At 38.8% G+C, this 23370-nt stretch overlaps 1 protein-coding gene across 20 annotated transcripts in view; it reads right to left on the bottom strand.

Annotated features, from left to right (window-relative positions):
• The window catches only part of PUM1 (pumilio RNA binding family member 1), a 128001-nt gene that overhangs the window by 46958 nt on the left and 57673 nt on the right, over positions 1 to 23370 (bottom strand). For 12 of the 20 annotated variants that reach the window (XM_019938254.3, XM_019938261.3, XM_019938256.3 and 9 more), the window contains 4 exons: positions 15539 to 15705; positions 13273 to 13543; positions 2512 to 2605; positions 1026 to 1142 (listed from right to left, as the gene is read on the bottom strand). In XM_019938254.3, coding sequence (XP_019793813.1) covers positions 1026 to 1142; positions 2512 to 2605; positions 13273 to 13543; positions 15539 to 15705 — 649 coding nt within the window. The remainder of the gene's footprint in view (positions 1 to 1025; positions 1143 to 2511; positions 2606 to 13272; positions 13544 to 15538; positions 15706 to 23370) is intronic. The other 8 variants (XM_019938258.3, XM_019938259.3, XM_019938265.3 and 5 more) reach the window with 6 other exon arrangements.

Raw genomic sequence — 23370 nt, 5'->3', positions numbered from 1 at the left:
GATTCCAAGGAACAACCCACCACCCACCATCACCACCACCACCACCCAAGTAGTTTGGAATGACCAGCCATACTGACATTAACTGCAGTATGCTATATTAAAGTGGGTAAGACAGAAATCAATGAAGGGTTTAAGTAGAAGGATAAAAGGGTAAGATTTGTGGTTGAGACAGTTTTCTTGAACAATCTAGGTGGATGAAGAAGGGGAAGGAAGGAAGAAAATTGAAAATATGTAAGAAAGGGGCTTCCCTGGTGGCGCAGTGGTTAAGAATCCGCCTGCCAATGCAGGGGACACGGGTTTGAGCCCTGGTCCAGGAAGATCCCACATGCCGCGGAGCAACTAAGCCCCTGCACCACAACTGCTGAGCGTGCGCTCTAGAGCCCGTGCTCCGCAACAAGAGAAGCCCCCTCAATGAGAAGCCAGTGCACCACGACAAAGAGTAGCCTCTGCTCGCCACAACTAGAGAAAGCCCGTGCACAGCAACAAAGACCCAATGCGGCCAAAAATTAATTAATTAATTAATTAATTAAAAAGAAAGCACATAAGAGAGAACAGTAAAAGTCTACGTAAAGATTAAACAGACCTGGACTAGGGTAGACTAGAGGTAGTAGGAAGACCTGAGCAAGAGGAGAAATTCCCGAAATATATATGAGCGACTGGTGCCTTAGTGGATCAAAAATATCTATACAGTAACACAACACTGTAAATGAACTATACGTCAAATAAAAATTAATTAATTAATTTACAAAGGAAGTGGCCTAAAGGCATTTGCACCACTTTAAAAAAAAAAAAAAAAAACGAAAAACAAAAACTATACAGGAGGTGGCTGATTAACCTGCCTTTAAATGTGTTCACGTCTGAGGTTACAGCTAAGCAGAGATGTCTAACTGGCCGACAGATGGTCCTGGAAATCAGGAGAGAAATCTCCACTGGAGACGTGGATTTGTGAGAGTATAAAGAATGTGTGCCCATCAAAATGACTTTTTAGCAGGTGAGAAAATCCCTCATGTGGCAGAATGTCTCACCTAGTGTCGCTGCTGCAGCCAATCCAGCTGTGTAGGGGTCCGTCCCTGGGGGCGCAGCACTGATGATGTATGGGTTGGGGACAAACGCAGCGGGAGCTAAACCTGCTGAAAACATACCTGTCAGTAAAAACAAACTTGACTAAAACTGCAGCCCTACCAAACACCTACACAGTTTGGCTAATCATTCCAGGCTGTAGGTGAGGAAAAAAAGAAAAAAGAGGAGATAGGATAGGTTGAGACTAAAAAGGATTTTAAGAAGATAAAATAATCCTTGTACTAAAGATTATGGTGACATCTATCTATCGTCTATTTTTTTTAGCCTTTGCTAAAGACGTACAATTAAAACTGCTATGCAGTTTTTAATTCAGCACAATTTCTAAAGGACTATCAAAATTACATTATAACAGGCTAAAATAAAGCAATTTAAAAGACTTTGTAATGGGATAGAAGGATTTATTTCCATTTAAACAATTTTCCAGTTTTCCACAAAGAAGATGCATGCATATTTATAAAGACTACTACCTACAAGTATAAATTAAGTAAGACCCAAGCAAAGGCCTTTATGCCTAGACTTAATACTGTTGACCCTTTAACAAAGCAGGGGTTAGGGGGTGCTGACCCCTACGTGGCCAAAAATTCATGTACAACTTTAAAGTCAGCCCTCCATAGCCACATTTCTGCATCAACGATTCAACCAACCGAGGATCAAGTAGTACTGTAGAACATTTACTGAAAAAAAATCTGAATATAAGTGGACCTGCGCAGTCCAAACCCATGTTGTTCAAGGGTCACCTGTATATCTAGGTTGGAAGCAAGTCTTTTCTTCCACAGCATTCCACAATCCATGATTGGTGATCTTCTATCTATTCAATCGTGTCATTTTAACATATTAAAAAAAAAAATTTCTACTTGCATAGCACTTTGTTTCAAAGAGACCTGAAAAAAGTGGGGGAGGGGTATAGGGGGTCTAGGCAATAAGACAAAAATATGCACATCAAAACATTAATAAGTGCAACAGGAAAAGGGCAAAGCTACTGTACTGTAAAAACCAGTGATTATATGATAATACTTTTTAAAATTTTCAATACATGCTACTTGGAAAATAGGCTTAAAAGTACTACTTGCTACTTAATAAGATGTGACATTGATATATCCATAGTCTACACAAGCCCAACAAGCACAAAATTACTGTCATTTGAGTTCATCCAAACCTACCAACAGAGTTGATGCTAGTCACTACTACAGTAAATACTTTAAATACTGAAACAGCTGAGGCAGAGCAATAACTGGATACCAAGAAATCTCATCAGTTGAGGTCTAGAAAAATAAGAATGTTGCTAAAGACAACTGGACAAGAGTAAGAGGCCATTTATTGTACCTTGAGGGATTTGTCTGGACTTTGACAATCAGTCTGCTGGGTTCCACAGCAGCCGCTATCCTAAAATGGGGCCACCCCTATAAGGGAGCTTTCGGCTCAAGGACTTACCAATGTGGGGTTGATGCGCGGCTGCCAGCGCGTACTGCTGCTGCTGAGCGGCTGTCAACTGTTGGACAGCAAGTGCGTTAGGTCTTTGGAACAGCTGAGGGAAGAAAAGGACATGATGAGGTTAGAGAACCTGTCTTGTGAAATAATTTTAAAACCTCTCTGAATAAGAATTTCCATAAACCCTTGTTTAGACAGGATGCTTTAAACAAAAATGTTCTCATGTTCTACTCCATTCCCTTGGTATCTATGATGCTTCATAGTTCCGTTTTCCCTCTCTTGCTTTACCTCAGTTTGGTGTGCCTGGTTCCCACGTGCTAACTACTCACAGGTTGTATGTCCCCTGAACCACAAACATACATACAAATGCCCTAAGAACTATTCCAGGTCTGAGGTTGCTGCCTGATCCAGAGCAACTTAAAAACTAAATGAGTATATTACAAATGACTTACCACGTTGCACTGAGTGCTGTTACCTCCCTTCAGTTCTTTTACGAACCCCACAAACACTCTGAATTAATTCTCACCTATTCATACTTTGGAGTATTCATTTCATCCTCTGGCTGCCTCTTCTTGGGGAAATAATATTGGATACCTTCCTCAACTAGTGGCTTATCATAATGGGTAAATTGGACAACTGTGCAATTTGGGGGGGCTCCCGAGTTTCCTAGAATACCAATTCTTTTATACATAAGAAAAAAAAAACAACAGAAGTATAGCTGCTACTAACGAAACCTGGATTATGAGCTCAGACCTAGCACGTTGTTAAGTTCCCAAGGAAAGGAGTTCAAAGGTCTTGACAAGAATATCCCAAGATTCTCTCTTATTACAAAGTCAATCACTCATTCTTTCATTCATTCTACAAATATTTATGAAATAACACCTGCTAGGTACTGTGCAAGGAACGAGGAACACAGCACTGAATAAAATGTTCATACATTTTAATAGGAATAGTTTTGGTACAAAGAAAGGGGATTCCTGATTTTGGATTGCCCTGATGTGCCTCCTTCCAAGGGGTTACACTAAAGTCTTCTTTATTTTCTGAAATCAGACTAGGAGAATTTACTGATGGGACCTCCCTACAGAGGACCTTCAACCTACCTGCTCTTTCTACAGGACTTTTCAATGTTTCAGCTAACTTCACTGGATGATATATAACAGACACCATGGATCTTGCATTACAGATGTCTTCATAAAAAGACCTGATTGTTTCAGACATTAGGAGATAATGTCACTCTGACAACTCGGCTTAATTATCATCACAACTGAACTTTTGACTTCTTATTTATTTATTAGGCTGTGCCAGGTCTTAGTTGCAGCATGTGGGATCTAGTTCCCTGACCACGGATTGAATCCGGGCCCCCTGCGTTGGGAGCACAGAGTCTTACCTACTGGACCACCAGGGAAGTCCCCAACTGAACTTTTTTTTTTTTGGTACATGGGCCTCTCACTGTTGTGGCCTCTCCCATTGTGGAGCACAGGCTCCGGACGCACAGGCTCAGTGGCCATGGCTTACGGGCCCAGCCGCTCTGCGGCATGTGGGATCTTCCCGGACCGGGGCACGAACCCGTGTCCCCTGCATCGCAGGTTGACTCTCAACCACTGCGCCACCAGGGAAGCCCCCCAACTGAACTTTTAATGTTATCTTAGGTGGTGGACTTTATTCTATGATCTGGTTACTTCTGTGCCTCAAATATGTGAGTAGACTGATTTTAAAAAATTGTTTTTAAAAGGTGAATATTCTGAACATACTGGCCAATTGTATTTGTTACCTCTCTTTCTATATATTCATCTTTCTAAAAACCAGAGTAGGGGCTTCACTGGTGGTGCAGTGGTTGAGAGTCCGCCTGCAGATGCAGGGGACACGGGTTCGTGTCCCGGTCCGGGAAGATCCCACATGCCGCGGAGCGGCTGGGCCCGTGAGCCATGGCCGCTGAGCCTGCGCGTCCGGAGCCTGTGCTCCACAACGGGAGAGGCCACAACAGTGAGAGGCCTGCGTACCGCAAAAAAAAAAAAACAGTAAAATAAGCCTCTGCTTTCACAGTATGAATGACAAAAGTAAACACGTACTACAGATTTCAAAAATACTTTAGAGTTTTTTATTTTCAAAGGTTAAAGAAAAGAAAAACTTCATTATGATGCTGGTAAAAAGATAGTACTACTTTACAAGCATTGATTAAATATCAAGTATTCAAAAGAAATATAGAGGGCTTCCCTGGTGGTGCAGTGGTTGAGAGTCCGTCTGCCGATGCAGGGGACACGGATTCGAGCCATGGCCGCTGAGCCTGCGCGTCCGGAGCCTGTGCTCCCCAACGGGAGAGGCCACAACAGTGAGAAGCCCACGTACCGCAAAAAAAAAAAAGAGAAAGAAATACAGGAATCTATTGACAAACATATCAAAACAACTGTTCACTCCAGGAAAGGAGCCGACCAGTACTATTTGGTAACTACGCCCTGTGATCATTGCCAGGCTGGTTTCTGTTTCACCTCAAGGACAGTGCCTCTGGAGTGCTCTTACCAACAGCTCCTCCCCACCCCCCGCAAGACAGGCAGCCAGGAGGCAGGAAACAAGTAAAATAGTGGAAAGCTGTTTAAAAATGTTTTCCAAGGTTGTGAAAATACCTCACAGTTCCACTAAACAACTACTGTCCCTTCAATGGATCTCTGGAATTTTCCTAGCCTAAAACCTTTTGAAATATTTAACATCTCAGACACCGCTCATGCTAGCCTCTTCCCTCTACCCTTCTTGGGCCTGCTGCCAATAAAATAACTCATTTCATTCAACAAACATTTTTTTGAGCACTTATTATTAGCTAGGCACTGCAACATGAAGTTAGGGAAATAAGGATACTAGTGTGTTCAGAATACAACTCTTGAGGTTATCTTGACTTATTAACTGAAAACAGTACTCCAATACCATTCCATTATGACTTATCCTCACTTCACATGCTTTTAACATTTCATGTAACACTATACGTATGTACTGTATCTGTAAATATACATATAAATACACAGTGTGTGAATAAAGTAACCATTCCGCATTACATCAGTCTGTGGTCCTCACTACCATGTTACCACTGAGAGTAGGGACTGTTACTTTTAACTAAAAACATATAGGCCCTATAAAAACACCCATATATCCTGCGTTTGAGAGCTGGTTAATATCTCAGTGATTATGGCAAAAAGAGAAGGAATTATTTTGAGTGCATTTTGCAATAAACAATTAACATAAGTAAATTATGCATTGACAACAGGCAGATTTGATTATAGTATAGATTACAGCAATTCTAGCACATTTTCTTTATGTAAATGGTCCAATATTAACTGGAAATACAGGTTATTCAAAACAAAATTGGGTAACTGGCAAGTGATGGATTCTAAAGGATCCTGAAAAACTCATACAAATGCCATCTGCTGGGCAAAGTGCTGAACTCTGTCAACATTTTCATGATTTTCACAGAGTAAGCCAATAATAACTGAGAAACACAATACTGTGAAACTTGGGGAAAATGCTTATTTTAAGGTCAGTATAATGATAAATGTGCCACAATTTATTGCCATTTACTTAGGGAGAATTCATAAGCTATTCAAGAAACTGAATGCAGGGGAAAATATGTCAACTATTTCAAGCTTATCAAGGTTCCTAATAAGAAATCCTGAAGGCATAATTTGGGAACCACACAAGCAAGCTTGTTTAACTCCCTTCTGTGACACTATATGAGCTAACAAAAGATACCCTGCATGGTTTATATTCCAGAAGTGATTCCAGGCAGTCAAAAACACCCAACATAGTGACTGGCATACAGCTGGCACCTGATAAGAGACAGCTATTACTACTATTGTTATCAATAATAATTGCTGGCATAAAAACATTGTTGTTGAGTTTTCAGAATCTGGAAGAGTAATATCTAAATATGGAGTTAGCCAATGTCAAAGACTATCCTTTCTCCCCCCAAAATAAAATGTACTGCCAGGCCTGGCTTCTTACCAGTTTAAGGCAATATACATAGTGGAGAGAGGACAACAGCACAGAGTCTGGGGCCAGAAAGCCTGCATTCATGTCTCAGCTCTACCACTGACTGTGTGTGTGAGACACTGGGCAGGAAAACCTCTGTGCTTTACTCTCCTCCTCTCTCTAACAGGGATAATAAAGATTTGTCTAACTCATAAGGTTGTTCTAAGTATTAAAATCAATACACATAAAGCACTTGAAAGTCCTTTATATGTGATATTCTTTATGATGAATGAGGAGAGCACCCACACACACGGACAAAGCCCTTCTGTGGGCCACCTCTTACAGCTCATCACCCAGTACAGCAGCCCAGGATGGGGACAAGGAAAGCAGAAGGCAAGACTCTTCTGAGTCAGTGTTAAAGTCAAAACCCCACTGAGTTCATGAGCACCAGCTGCCGTCAGGTCACAAAAAGGGAAGAAAGAAAAACCTTTTTAGTTTTTGTTGTCGATGAGTATTTTTTAAAACATACTCCTTGCAGAAAAAACTAAGAATGCAGTTGAATACTCCATGCATCAAAAGGTGTTACATTTCTAGTACTAGGTCCAAAGGAAACAGCTAGGAGCTAGAAACCAAAACAAAGATGTTTGCATAGCTGGTAGTGTATGATCTGCAGTTAAGTCTGTAAGCTTCACGATGTCTTAATTTTCTTATCTATAAAAATAAATAAATAAATTCTGCCCAAGTAAATTGTAAAAAAAAAATAAATCTATAAAAATATAATAGCTGCCCTACCTCATGGGGCTATTGTCAGAATTCACAGAGAAAAGCCCTTCAAACACTACGAGTATTACATCAATAGTGGGGCTATAAATTTTTAAGAAAAAACTATATCCTGGAGCTAGTCCTCAGTATATGAAATTTGTGAATGTTTGCTACTGTCTGAAGCTTCTAGATCAAAGTTCATTTTTGACCAGGTTATTTGAACAGCTGCAATAATCAACTAATAATTATAATGATTTTTGGTTAAACAGGTACATACAAACTATGCTGTCAATTTTTTAAAAAACAAAAAATTCATATTTCTTTAGCAGAAGAAGAATTGGATTCCAAAATAAATGATTTATAAATAAGGTGAGGAAAAATATATCCTTCCATCAAATAAGTTAGTCTTTTGAGAAAAATCATATTCTAAAATTTCAGCAAAGTCAAGTAACAATAAAGGCAAGTTTCAACTGACCTAACTGCTAGCTAAAGTCAGCATTTTAACAGTGACTGTACGCATGACACTGACAGAATAATCTTCCTCTTATTTATAAACTGAAAAGAAAGCCAAGAATTTTAAACACCTATATTAAAACTATGCACACACCTGGTCTCATAAGAATGACATTTAAATCACTACCACACTTTAAAAAGCAATGCATGCCAATTTCCTCTCCCATCTGACTAGGGCTTTCAGAGTACTGTCTCTTTGTTTAAAATTCATGCTTAACAGGTTAGAGCTTTAGTACTTCAGTACACAATTTTGTAAAACATGCCACATCATTGGGTTATTTTTATATTAACTGAACCCTAAATAAAGAATATCAACAATTAACCAGATTAACCCACCTGATTACCAATCTTGGCTTTGGTTTCTGTTACATATGATTGTAATATAATGAAACCTAGTAATATTTTTCTAAAGTATACTTAGGTAAATATAGATAACTGCATAGCTATTTATTAAAATAAAGAATATTGCTCAAGCATCAAAACACAAAATGGTATGAACACAGTATATGTGAGCTGTTCACTTTGTTTTCCAGGATTAAAGAGAAGACAATGAGGGGAAAATGAGGAAAGAGATATCAATGAGCATTTCAAACTACCCTAAATTAAGGGTTCCTAACCCCAGATCTTTGTACCTGGGGCAGATAAAGTTATCTTTATTGTCATGAAATTTAGCATGTCCTTCAATTATTATTGTAGGCAACAAATCACATTAAATTTAGCCACAAATCTGTGATTTAATCACCAACAGAAATCATATATACTTTCATGTTACTTTATGATTGTTAGACATTTCAAAATCTTGCTTATGCTCGTTATGACGGCTAGTACAACTACCTCTATCTCATGCATCACATGATAAAGAAGCAAATCTGTTCAATTTGTTGCCAAATTTGCTGTCAAACAAATTTGTTGTCAAATATTGTTATAGCTATTTTTATATAATTGGCTTTCTCTGTAATCCTACTTACACTATACATTTTAAAACAGTATTCTAAGAATTCAGTCTGAGATCTTACCTAACTGCTAAGGGGTTCATGGCACCAAAAAAGGAATCCCTGCTCTAAATACATCTCAGGTTAAGTTTATGGTTAACAGTGGCTAGACAAGTAATTTAACTATCCAAAACCAAAGTATCCCTAAGTACAGTTAGATTGTAATAAATTAAATGAGAATTACCTTTTCTGTATTTTCAGGCTGCTTTATATTATGTGTCTAAATATAAGCTGATATTGTCTTATGAAACCAACTTATTACACCAAATGAAATGAAACAGGACACAAGAAGGAATTATTTATTTTGTCAATTTTCAAACATAAAAGCACAAAGCTACCCTACCAATTATAGCAAATAACTCAAAACTTAAAAAAAAAAAAATCCTCTGATGCCCGTTTAAGAAAGCCATGATAAAAATGTACAGAAAAATATGTGCCACATGAGACCTTTGGTTCAATCCTCACAATCATTAATATTGTCTGTACTCAGTCGTGGCTCTCAAGGCCTCTGTGACCTGGACTCAATAACCAAATGCATCTATCTCCTTTTTACCTTCTACGTGTATCTTCTACTCTTGTCAACCAATGACCACACCACTGTCATTTCCATCTCCATACCTCTGTTCTCTTAACTGCAGCAATATACGTACATTCCACGTGTCATTCAAGTTAGGTCTATGCAAACTTGGTCCTCATTGAGCCCTCCCCTGGTCTGACAGGATCCTCGACCAAGCAATTTAGCACTTAGTTCCTCAACCATTCCATAATTGTTTCATGTATGATAGTCACTCTATGAACACTAGCTCTGTTCTCTATGGACAAAACCTAAAGTTCCTGGAAGGACACAACAGTCAACAGTTAACTGACTAATATGGGCAAAAGAATGCTACTAAGCTAACACTCAGCACAGAAAAACTAAACCATGATAATTAAGTCATTACTTCTTAAAAATGTCTTGTTAATGACCATAAGACAGCACAGCAGTCGGTTAAGACTCACAACACTATCTATGCAACCCCACAAGTCACTTTTCTTCAACCTCAACTACCAGCTAGGGTGACTGTTTGTTTCTACATTATCTATTGAACACATATATGTTCATTTCTAATTTTAAGCCTTTAGTTTACTATTTCCTCCACTGGAATTTTCATTCTTCTCCTGGTATAAACGTCTTGCAAGGCACAGCTCAAGATCCACCTCTTCCATAAGTCCTTCCTTCCCCAGGTTAAGAGTATGCTCTCCCTAGGACATGGGCATAAATGGTCTCATCACTTGTCATGCAGTATTTCCTTGTACTATTTAAATGACCAAATGAGCCATAATAACTAAACTGAGAGCCATGGGGTTGGGGGAGCCCGTTCCATTCATGAAAGATATGCTTGGCTACAGGTGACAACAAGAAATGCGAACAGAAGGTTATAACCTGCAGTCCACAGATCTGTGATCTCCCTGAAGTTATCCACAAAATAGAGTGTCAAAAGAATTATGTTTTTCTGATGAGAGGACTATGGCTTTTGATCAGATGGCAAGAGGGCTCTGACAGTAAAAAGGTTAAATACTGATTCAGGAGGTAAATTTACTGGATATGATAACAGGTCCAGTTATTTGTCTATGAGGTACACCTACTGGGCTAGACCTAAACGACTCACATATTAGAATGGATGCAAGGCCTCAAAGAGTAGCCTCCAGACCTCTTAGAAGGCTAGTTTCCAGTTTTAGTTTTGGGAAGTATATTAAATACGGGGGATGTTCTGAGATAATATAATAGGGGTATGGAAAAGGTTCCCTGGAAATTTGTTCCACTAAAGCAAAGCAGAGGACACAGAGGAATCAAGACCCCAGCTTACCCTCTAAGGAGATTACAATCTAGCAGAGGACATGTAATCATAACACAAAGCAGAACACGATGACTCCTTTTCTTAAGGGAAGCACAAAACACTACAGGGTTCGAAGGAGACAGACATGACAACTTTTTGATTTGGAAATCAAGAAAGGTAACAGCACTGGACCTTGAAGAATGAGAACCATTTTAATTAGTAGAAAGGGGAATAAAACGTTAACGAAAAGCAAAAGGGTAAAAAAGATTAGAAGGATAAAGTGTAGGAACAAACACCAATTTACAGTAGAGCAAGGATCCTTCCTTCTTAATTACTACTGGCTTTTATGCTGGAGCCTTTGGGAAGTTAAGGGTCTTGAAGAGTCTTGGGCCAACGGTTCCCAGGCATGCTATTAGGCTGCCAAGTACAAGAATGTGTACAGCCATCTACTCAGAATAGCAAGAATTATGAGCCCATGGGACAAAGTAACAATGATCACATCCTATGATGATGGTGTACCTGTGTAACAATGTCCCTATACTGCAGCAACCAAGACATGCATGGGAAGTCAGAACCCAAAAATAGTTTAACTTGTAAAATAATGACGTTAATGTCCAAAAACTGCTGAAATGGGATACATGGTAAAGGCACCCAAGGTTTTATAAATCTGAGTGGGTGGTGTCTTTGATTTAATTGTGTTAACTATTTGTGGGTATGCAAAAGTACATTTCTGTTCAAGTCCTAATAATTATCCAGGCTCCTCAAAAATTGACAGAATTATTTTGAAACCCAAGATCAATAAATCAAAAGAGAATCCCAGCTCTGATTATGACGTAAAGAACAATTATATGAAAGAGAATCAGATTTTCATTCATAAGAGGTTGGAGACAAACACTTTTTTTTTTTTTTTTTTGCGGTACGCGGGCCTCTCACTGTTGTGGCCTCTCCCGTTGCAGAGTACAGGCTCCGGATGTGCAGGCTCAGTGGCCATGGCTCACAGGCCCAGCCGCTCTGCGGAACGTGGGATCTTCCCGGACCGGACCGGGGCACAAACCCGTGACCCCTGCATCGGCAGGCGGACTCTCAACCACTGCGCCACCAGGGAAGCCCAAACACTTCTTAAATAAACACTTCTTCAGCAACAAGCAAAGAGTTAGATTAGGTTAGATTGGGAATGGAAGCTAAGAACCAAAGCCGACTAGAGTTCTACGGGTTGCTAGGGGAAATTCAGACCAATGAGACAGAGTAAAAGAAAGAATTCAGATAAAACTTCTTGAGATAACTAGGTTAAAGGAACCTGATTAGAATCAGCCTGCACTTAACATACCTCAATTTAGATAGAGAAATTACCACATTAATGTTCTAAGCTGAACAAGTTGAATTCTACACAGTAACAGTGTGTCCCTATGTTTGCTGATGTGACACAAAATATCTTGAAGTCTATGATCTCCTCAGCGTCTGAAGTAATTTCTGGCTTCACTTAAAAGTGCTGTTTTGAGGATTCATTGTGAGAAAACATTAAAAAGAAGACAAAAAGCACAGGAAGTCAAATTCCTATGGAAAGGTGAGCATAACTACTGGGAACTACGGGGAGAGTAGTGTACACTTTTAGTTCACTTTCTCTCTGGAAAAAGAGTTGGTTAATTAAACCTAATATATCCATCTGATATGAGCACAGATTATGCACATCACATCACCCCTTAAAGGGGTTTGTTTTTGTAAACTTCACATGGCTAACTTTATTATCCAATCATCTATCAATCAAAATTCATTTAAAATCAGCCATTTATGACAACTAAAGGGACAGTATGGTACAACTGATCTACAAAGACCATAAGCCAATTTTCCCCATAGAAAAAAATTATAGATATGTAATTTCTAAACTTCAAAATCAGATTTTAACCTTTCAAACCTAGAAGTTTATATTTATATTCCAAAATTAAGGAGCATCAGAATTCATGGCCCATAAAACTGCTTGTAGCCACAAAGGAGAACCTGTGGTACTTAACATATCAGGAGGCTACCTACCCCCGTTTTATAATTCAGACAGCTAATTTTCCTTTAAAAAAAATTAAACGAAAGAATCAGTAAACCCTAGAGTTAGTCATACCATGCCTTCAAAACCAGAAGGCACACATACAATATATTCCAAAGACTTATGAATAATAAAAGAAAAGCCAGGTCATTTCACTGCAGATTTTATGTCGCATGATTTGCGTTTTTCCCCTAATTACACTCTAACTCTTTTGAAAGGTACCAGGTATGTCTGTTACCTGCAGTAACTCACTTAATTAAAAGACAGGACTAATAAGACATCTGGCACTGGACTCCTGACAGTGGCAGACAACAGAGTTTACTATTTTAAAAACAAAAACCAACAGCAGTACAATCACATTAATCTTCAGTGAATTAATTTAACATTCAAGAGGATTGTGTTACAAGAGGTAACACCACCACATCCCCTCCCCAGGCCCTGAAGAAAGAGAGGAGCCAAAGGAAGTACACAGAGCAGGGTGGTCTCTTGCCAATAAACCTCAACATGGGAATAAGCTTCTGGAGGGGAAGATGCAGAGGCTTTGTAATCCACATCACTGTTGGGTTAATAAGGACTGGCTATCGAAGGCCTAAAATAATGCCACCCTCCTCCCATTACCCGATTCTCAGTTACTTGAATAATGTGCTGGCTGCAGGGAGAGCAGAGAGAGTGACAGAGACACACACAGTACCTGTTGTTGAGAATTGTAGTCAAAAAGTCCCACAGTTGCTGCTGCTGAGTCCACAGGTACCTGCGTGCCTGAATAATCAAACTGAAGAGGCTCCATGCCCACATGTTCCATGGGGTCCAAGGGGACACTCTGGGACTCCATGTTGGAGAAATCCTCCACAGGCTTGGCACCATTGGTGCTGGTCAGCTGGGCTAAACCCTCAGAACCATTCTGGTTTGGACCCAGAAGATCCACTTCATTAGCAGAGTTCTGGCAATTACCAGGGGTACGGCTAAACAGAGAAAGTAAAGGGCATTAAACCTTATTTTGAGTGGGGAGGGACACTACAGCAACCTAAGTTTAAGGACAACGTGCTCGACACAGCTCATTACCAATAGTATTTAAAACTATTTCTACAAAATGACTGGAGACCCTTCTGGTGCTTATATGTTCTATCCTATAAAATGACTCTTCTATTGCTTGCCTCTCCACCACAACCCACCCCTTAAATTTACATTAACTGCTATTAATTTACAATCCCTTTAACCAAGGGGCCCAGATTTGAGGAACACTGGATGAACTGGGGAAAAAATCACTGCCTGTGGCATCCATGAAAACAGAGATCCCAAAATACAGGTAGTAAAGTATGCCCCCCAAAAGCAACATCTACTCTTTAAACAGAGTCAATGGACAAAGTAGTTTCCAAGGGGAAATTCCACATCTGAGAATAATTCTATTTCAAAAAAATATTTTTTAATAGGTGAAAATTTTGTGTGTGTATTTCCTGGGTACCACTGGCCACTGATAAAACTGTCTCCCCTTTTCCCCTTCTAAGAAACCAGAAGCAGACCATTACAAAATAATACAAAATAAATTCATATCTAGGATAAGCCCCTGCTAAGGAGACAACTCTAAGAATTAAAAGTAATATGAGGATGTAATTTATCATCCAAACCAGGACACTCCTAAGAGCAAAAAAAAGGGCAGTGTTAAGAAATATCCTGGGACACAGGTATAAACAAATACTGTCCTGGGTAATTCAGGACACATGATCACCCTATGTAAAAAGATTACAGGACTATATTATTCCAATTCAGACTAATATAGAATAATATTATATTCTAGTCAGGGAGTATAGCCTGTGACTACATTCTAAGCCTAAAAGAAATCTTATCGCTGGTACAAATGAAAGCTCTTGTCGTGTTCCTTGACAGACACACAAACCCCACCACTACCACCTGTCCCGGAGTCAAATACCATAAAACAATGCCACAGGCTGCTTGAGACTCAGGATGGAGAGGCTACCCAAACTCATCCGAAAGACCTTAGATAAATGTTTATTTCTCTGTGTCTCAAATTTCTTCCAAAGACTGTAATTCTTTACACTCACAATATACAAAAGTTAGGTTAGGAAGACTAAACAATTGAACGCTGTTCTACAATGACCCGAAATATATTTTAATTTGACTCTGTAGATTATTAGGATAAGGGGTGGGTGGGCGGGTGGGTGTGGGTGTAGGTACACACACATTAGTTTTAGACTACAATTACATTACTAAAAATTAAATTCTCTTAACTATACATGAGTGACTAAGGATTTTTAAATTTTAAAAAATCATATACCATCACTAAAGTTTAGCTACATAAATGAAGAATAAACACAGTATCGTTTTATTACTGTGCATATTAAAATTATAGGGTAAAACCTGCAAATCAATTACGACCAGAGATGGAATGAGAGGCCTCCATGGAAGGGATATGATTAAGAACAAGTCACTTGAGCTGCATCTCTGGTTCTTCAAAATGAAGAAAATGATACCTAACCTGCCTACCTCAAAGGGAGCTTATGAGTCTCAAGTAAAAGAATGCTTAAGTTCTCAACTGTTTTTCCTTCCACTCTAACATGCCAGAGCCATATGACACACTTCCATTAGTAACCAAGATTTCTCCCAAGACAGTGATTTGGGAGAAATCCCCAGGCACCCATCCAAGGTGATTTTGATATTTGAGAATCACTGAAATGATCTTTATGAAATCATCCTGCAAATTACAGAGCTCTATACAAATGGGAAGTCTATTGTTTTGGCAAAACATCAGGCATGGACAAATCTTAGAAAGTTCCATCTTACCAGTTAATTTACAATCTTTGTGGTATGGCCTACACTAGACCCAATAATTTAAAAGGACACACAGGGAGGGAAAAAGAAAACTAAAATCAAAATAAAACTGAATGAAAACAAAAACCCATAACCCCCATTCAAAAATCAGAAGTGTAAAACATACAAACCTAAAATCTTTGACGTCTGCGTCAATCCCATTCTGCACTGGTAAACCATTGGTCTTGTCCATCACATCACCCTCCTCCTTCAAATCTCCTAGCTTATCTCCATCAAACGTACCCTTGTTCTTCTTTTCACCTTTGTCGTTTTCATCACTGTCTGCATCCCTTGGGCCCTGTTTAAAAAATAGCTTCAGCTTCACTAATCATCATCAACTAACAATAGTGGGCTACCACTGTGGACACCAGACTACACTAGATGCTAATTAGAACAGGAGAGTGTCCATGACCTTTCAAGACATTACAATCTAATTAACAGACAACACAGAGGCAGGAACACTGCAGAAAGTCTTGCCAAATGGGGGAGACAGACATACATTTATGTTACAGAGATTGGGACAGTCTTATCATGCCCAGTGTCCCACCACCCCATTTTTTTCCTTTCTGCCCAAAGCCCAACCACAACTTTATATCTCTTGGTTCTACTTCTGTGCTCTCAAATCTAACTCTATAGAGTAGCTCAACTCCTAATAAGCCCCAGGAATGGCAGCTAATAGTATAGTTGGAATGTACTAAGCCTACAAAATGAATTTCCTACTTCCACTGCCGATGTAAACTCCTCCCTTACTTCTGAATATTGAGCTAAGTGTGGCCTAACATCATTCCAATTCGATTACTCTATACACTTCATCTTGGGATATATGCCCTGCTAATTTGCACCACCACCACCCCAGTTCCACCCAATATCTCATGGTTTACTAAAACTATAATTCACCAAACAGCCTACACTTGATTTTTTTAATCCTTCAAAACATGTTAAATATAACTATAAAATTCTTTCACAAAGAGTACTCTAAGAAGTGCTTACCAGTTGCCTTCCACTGCCTGTCCCATACCAGGGACTACATGAGAGCGTGTTAAGCTGAATCATTAATGCAACAGAATTTATCTCTGAAGTGCTTCAAACTACAAAGATTAAAAGACTGGACCTAAAAGAACTGATGTGGTGCCAAGCATACTGATGTCCTGTTTTTTAAGGAAATGAAGTCTGTCTCCTCTTACCAATATTCTAAGTTAAGACATGGACATTTAAAGCAAATATGTCTTGATTTCCAGAAGGAAAAGAAGGTTTGGTATAGTGACTTGACATGGTACAGAAAGCTTTGCAAAACCTTATCCAAGGGTTAAGTAATTTTGCTTTTGTAAAACTAGAGAGAGGTAATCTTACTTGTCCCCATCACTGACTTCTGGTTTAAGGAAGAAACAAACAGACCTGGACCAAAAGAAAGTTCCTGGTAAAAGGGAAGATCCAGTCAGAAGATGATGAGAACTACTGCACAGCATTTCCAGTCACCACAACCAAATTTCATTTGGGGGTGGGGGGGTGGGGAATCACAAATGGAAGCTAAAGCAGCAGACACTCAGTTATGAATGGGTAGGTAGGCCTGCAAATGCAAAATAAAAAGATGCTCTCAAAGTAGTTCTTAGCCATCTCTGGCCCAGAAAGACCAGACTCAGGGACCTTGACGATCTTAGACCTTTCAACTACCAGTTCAAAGCCCATTTTGCTTTCAAAATCATTCTCTGTTCAAATGTGACACAGAAAAAGAAAGATTTCATGGCCAGTATGAATAAAGGAACATATACCAGAAGGGAATTAGAAAGGATATAGTTTTATAAAACTTAGTTTTATGTAGCAGCAAGATGGTAAACTATAGTTTTGGCAGCAAATGAGACATAACTTCTACATCTTCAAAGTATTATACTGTTATTGGTTCAAAAGGAGTAAATGACAGCCAATTAAGCATGACATTGAGATCCCAAACCAGATATGGGAATATGACAGGATTCTAAAGAAAGAAAGAGCTTTCAAAATGTCCAGAGATAAAAGCTCCCTCCTCCTACAAAGGTAAAACTGACAGAAGCTATGTACTCATTTTTATATCCCCAATACTGAATACTGTGCTGGGCAGAAGTTCAAAAAATATGACAAAGAAAACTGAAATGACCAAAAAAATCCTGCAAAACTGAACTGATATGGATCCTCCCATTATCTTTATCATCAGGTAAGAGTCCAGGAGGTGGTGATAAACAACTGTACCTGAATTAGACACCACTAATGTCAATAATAAAAAAAGTATTAGAAGGATCATCCCATCCTACCAACACACTTAAGTAATCTCCCACAAATCTACAAATCAAGTCACTGGCTCAGGAGGAGCAGTTCAGCTCCAATTTCTCATAAGGAGTTCAAAAGGTCTACAGGCAGGGCTTCCCTAGTGGCGCAGTGGTTGGGAGTCTGCCTGCCGATGCAGGGGACACGGGTTCGTGCCCCGGTCCGGGAGGATCCCACATGCTGCGGAGCGGCTGGGCCCGTGAGCCATGGCCGTTGAGCCTGCGTGTCCAGAGCCTGTGCTCCGCAACGGGAGAGGTCACAACAGTGAGAGGCCCACGTACCACAAAAAAAAAAAAAAAAAAAAAAAAAGGTCTACAGGCAAAAATGGGAAGGAAATTTGATAAAGCAGCAATAGCAAGTTTCACCAACAAGCAAGAAATCTGGGTCCAGAAGAGACTCACTCACCAAATCAATGTTCTTCATGATCTTTCCCCAGTGACCCTTCACAAGGGCTTGCTGAGAAGCTGCTTCCCTTCTGTAACAGCCAACGACTCTGGCCTGAACACTTAGTCACTCATACTTACATTCTCAATTTTACTACCAAGGGCAGATTTTCAAAGATATCCCTGGGATGGGTTGGTTTTTGCCAATGTTATACAGTCCACTTATATAAAATATAGCTACCTGGTTTTCTACTCTGACTAGGCTAGTAATGCCTCAGCAGAACAGTAGGTTCCTCCTATTTGACGGTGAGGGACCCAAGGAAGGCTTCCATACTTGATCTGGATGGGTTACAGTGGGTGTTTCCATTTGATAGAAATTCATGAAGATAAACGTTTATGACTTGTACACGTTTCTGTACATGGTTTTAACAAGTTTTAACAAGTTCAGTAAATCAACAAAAGCCCTAAATTAAAATAGTTGACATGAAGTCTGATTTCTGAATGACACCAAGAACACAAGTAGGAAGCTATTCTGTCAAAAGTCTGTTATTAAAAGAGAATACAGAATACAGGGTTCAGGATCATAAAAATGGTCTCTTAGAAATCTGGGGACCCTAGAGAGAGAAGAATAAGGGTATAAATGGGCTGGTATGTTTTATGGGATTTTAAAGTTTTTTTAATGTGTAAGATAAAGTATTCCTTTAGGAAAATACTAACCCAGATTGCATAGAACCTATACTCTATCTCAACTGCTAACATTTACTGGACTTTGGACAGGTCATTAAACCTGAGTCTTAGTTTCCTTTTCTATAAAACAGGGATCATTTTGTTTAAAACAGAGTAGTTGTAAACATCAATGAAATGATGCATATGCAAAAGTTTATTATAAAGTATAAACCATTTTATACAAATATGATACTAGTAAAAACTATGCACTGGGATAATATTTCTTATATAACATTATCTGTGATTTTAAGATTAAAAATCTTCAATGCTCCCAATTAAGTGGTTTAACTCAAAGAAAAGGGTAGAGCCCATCTGGCCCTCCCAGAGACACTGTCATTTTCACAATGCAGAGTGGCTCTATTGTTAGTGTTGAACATCACAATCTTTTTAAAACTTTGCAAGTGTCTGGGCTTTCTCCCAGAGATTCTGATTTAACTGGTCTGTAGAAGCTCCCACAAATGTTTTTAAAAGTTTCTCTTCCAATAAGCACTCACAATTGAGAACGACTACAATTAAGTCCAAATAAGTATCCTAAAGGCAAGGGGTGTGTTTTGCTTTTTTGTCACATATTACCTAGCACATATTAATACTAAAAAAGTCTATTGAATAAATGAAATAAAAAACAAAGAAGGATTAATAGCATCCTTTTGTTGTAGGCTCCCTTTAGATAAATTACAATCCAGAACTGTAACCCAAATTCAGGCCTCAGAGAGTGCTCAAAATGCAAAGAGGCCAAGCCCAATCAAACTCTCTAGAGTAGGGCCAAGGAGGGTTCTTGAGAGATCAGATCCCAGATCTACACAGAGATGGAACAATATGTTCTGTTGCTAGATATCAAAGAACCGAGAGAAGAGCAGACAGAAAGAAGAACCAGGTACAGCGCGGATCACAGTCCACCCAGCCATGGCTCAGCTTCCTCAAAAGCCTCACATAACAGGGGGAATATTTCAGGGAATACCTATTTTCTGAATGAAGTCAGAGAAATGAGAACTTAATTTTTCCTGTGCAGAGATCCCACCACAAAGCTCCACATGGCAAAAGTCACATTCAATGAGATTAGTAATTTTCTTCCCTTTTTTTCTAAAACAGTATTTTTGTGTATTTGCTTGACACTCAAGTCCTAAAGCCATAACATTAACTAAAATATTGGTTTCTCCTGCGTACACTTCTCAGTTTTTCACAAAATGCCCCCAAAACACCAAAATGTCAATTTTCTTTGAAGTTCAGCAGCTCAGTAGCTCCACTAGTAAAAAATTTCAAATATTAAAAAAAAATGAGTAAGAGTTTGAAATTACTAGTCATGTGAATTACTTTTAAATTAACATATTAAATATAATCATATTGTGAGAAACGAATAAACAAACCAAAGTAGCATATACCTTAGTAAAAAGCAATATAGCTAAGAACTGAAATTAGAACAAAGTTTGAATTCAGGTCCCACCACTTCCCTTCTAACCCTCATTTTCCTCATCTATAAATTCATAGGGACAACATCAGCCTCAAAGGGTTGTTGTTTCAGGTATTAAATAAGGCAATTCATGAATGTGCAATTCCTTTTAAAAGATTATTTTAAATATTTTGTCTAATTTTCACATTTTTCCCACTGCCTTTCTCAGACACACCCACCTTCACCTTCACTCCCCCTAAAGCTTCAAATTTGCTGGATAGCTTATGTTTTCCCCCCTGGAAAGACTATGGCTTTAATTATTAAACCCTCTGTCCCATTGACTTTTCTAAAATATCTGTACAGAATCAAGCCACCACCAATTATTACATTTCATCAAATCTGAGACACCATCAATTTATAAGACATACCATCATTTTATGTGTTGCTAAAAAGGAAACACTGGCAATTAAACTATATCATTTAACGCATCCCAATTTCAAAATGAACAAAAGTGGGGAGGTGTGCGCTTTAGAAACAGTGGAACGTGGAATATACCAGGCATTGTGTATATGATCACCCAATTCCTGGTATGCAAAAAGGTAAGAAGAGTGTTCCCCTCTGCTGTGGTACCCACCATATCCAGGAGGAAAAAGAGACGAAAACCAAAAAAGGTTTTCTGAAAGTTGTGCTTTTTTAACTTTTTATTTAGTCAGTGTCTAAAAGCTTGACATCGCAAAGCAGAGCACACAGATTTCTTGTTCAAAGGAAGCTCAAATCTGAAGGGGCTCCAACCTGAGATAAAAGTTTCTGAATTTGATCTGTAATCTTCCAAGAAAATTATAGAGCAGTATTTAATCTAACTTTAATTTTATACAAATCACCTGTGGGTCTTGTCAAAATGCAGACTTTGATTCAATAAAGTCTGGAGTAGAATCTGAGAGTCTGCATTTCTAATAAGCTCCCAGGTGCTGATAATTTTACTGGCCCAAGGACTTTGTGGAGCAAGATTTTATAAGGCCTACAAAGCATTTTCATATATATTACATAGCCATATGAATTAGACTTTGTGCAAATGAGGAAATTAAGGTCCAGTTGAGACTCAAACCCCTGCATTACACTCCACAAAGTTTTTAAACAAAAATCAATTAAAGTGGCACTGGCTGCCTGAAACAAATGCAGTGGAGGCTAGAAAAGCAAGTCATCAATTTTGTGACCTAAGTGAATTGCCATGAGTGTGCAAGCATCCTCTAGGTCAGAAAGCAGCCAGTCTCTACAAATAAGCAGAAAGGTCTTCCCAAGATATTTTTTTCTAAAAGTCTTTCTTCTGCAAATTTAGGGTGGCCTTGACCCTAACTGAAGTTTACAGTGGTCTTCTCATTTACCTAGGAACCATAAACCAGAAAGGTAGAAATGACGATCCACTTTTCTGACTGGCTAGGCTTCAATCTATGTGATGATCAGCTGGTATTTCAAAAGACCAATAGCAGGGTCCTTGGATGGGTAATTTCACCCAGTGGCCTCAAAATATAGTAGTTACATATGATTGTGTAACCACCCAGAACCATGCTTTGTTTTGTTTTGGGGTGTTTGGGGGGATGGGTAAGGGGACCTGTCTTTTTCCACGAATCAGTAAAATAAAGGATATAAAAAGGAAATAAATTAAAAGACTTGACTCTGACTTAACTGGTATTCTGAGTTTTCCCATTATTCTGAAAACTGCTACCCTGAAGTTTCTGATTCATACTCAGAATACTATCAAAACTTTACAGTGGGTGCTGAGAACAAAACATTGCTGTCAGATTCTTTTCAACAGCCTGCAAGTACTCTTATCTCAGAAGCCAAAACAACTAAGCTGAGTCCATTTGTACAGTCAAAATGAACTTACGAAAGGCTCAGGAAAGCTAGACAAAGAGTTAAATACCTTCATTCAAGCTTTAACCGTAAAACAACCTTATTGAAAATGGAAAACCACTGCAAATGAGAAATTACTTTAGTTCTAAACCCCTTTAACTGAGAAGTTAATCAGAGTCTGGCTTATCTGTTGTCAGTATCTGAGAATAGCCCCTTAGTACTTGATTTGAAGTCTACATTCATTATGCCATCAGCGATGATGTTTTTTTAGCTCTCAGGGGATTAAAATGCGGCTTCTCCAGGGCTTATTGGAGGTAATGTTGATACAGCCACCCCAAAAAGAAAAACATCTGAGTGCTCTGATCCATAAACCATCAATTACTACTCTTTAGAACAATTATCTACAAGCAGCAGATATTCTGTCTTCCTTGGCCTCTGAACTCAGCACTCTGAATGACAAACTATATTTAAAAAAAAAAAAAAAAAGGCCCACCTCTTCCCATAAGATCAGCAGGATACAACCAAAAAGCTCATAAAGCAGTTCATTGATCCTCAGTTCTCCATCCACCAAAAGTTTACACGTGCCAATATGATGGACTGACATCACTAATCAGTCTTCCTGTATCACCATTTAGGTGCAACTCAAGTCAAAATACAGCATAATAGGATACTATTTCATTACCCACGACCTTCCTTCTGAAAAGTTGGAACACAGATTTGGAGAATTTTCATTTATCGTTATGCAAACCTCAGCAGCTCAGTAATGCAGATGCTTTTTAGAGAGTTCAATTTTCTGATCTCTATCCTGAGTTCCTCTATCCTGAGTTCTTCCAACTTCCTCTGGTGACAATACTAAAAATCACCAATCTCTCAAGACAATTAAGGATAGAAGCCACCTTTACAAAATCAAATAAGATACTGAATACAAATGATACAGCCTCGTTACAGATTAATGAAATAATTGTTTAAAAAGACAGAAACAGGAAAAAAAATAATAAGTCAGCCCCAGTGTTTTACCTTTCTCCTAATTCTAATAATTTTTCTTCTTCCTACAAACTTCACAGTAACCCAGGCACATGCCTGGGTGGCTAATGCCCAAGACTTAGAAGCTGCTCACACATTATAGAGAATTCATGGCAAGAGTCATACAGGTTCCAGTTCACCACAGTAATGACTTACCTATGCATGACACTAACTTTTCTCCTACAGTAAATAAATAAAAGTTATAGGCAGAAGTTGGAAGGCAGCACTTCCTCTGAGGAATCTGCACTCTTGAGATGAGGGAAGTGTGAGGTAAGAAAAAGAGGTGAGCTGGGGA

The sequence above is a fragment of the Tursiops truncatus genome, chromosome 1 (assembly GCF_011762595.2).
Source record: "Tursiops truncatus isolate mTurTru1 chromosome 1, mTurTru1.mat.Y, whole genome shotgun sequence".
NCBI lineage: Eukaryota > Metazoa > Chordata > Mammalia > Artiodactyla > Delphinidae > Tursiops > Tursiops truncatus.
Note: the sequence above shows the minus strand (reverse complement) of the source record. Positions and strands in the feature narration are given on the sequence as shown.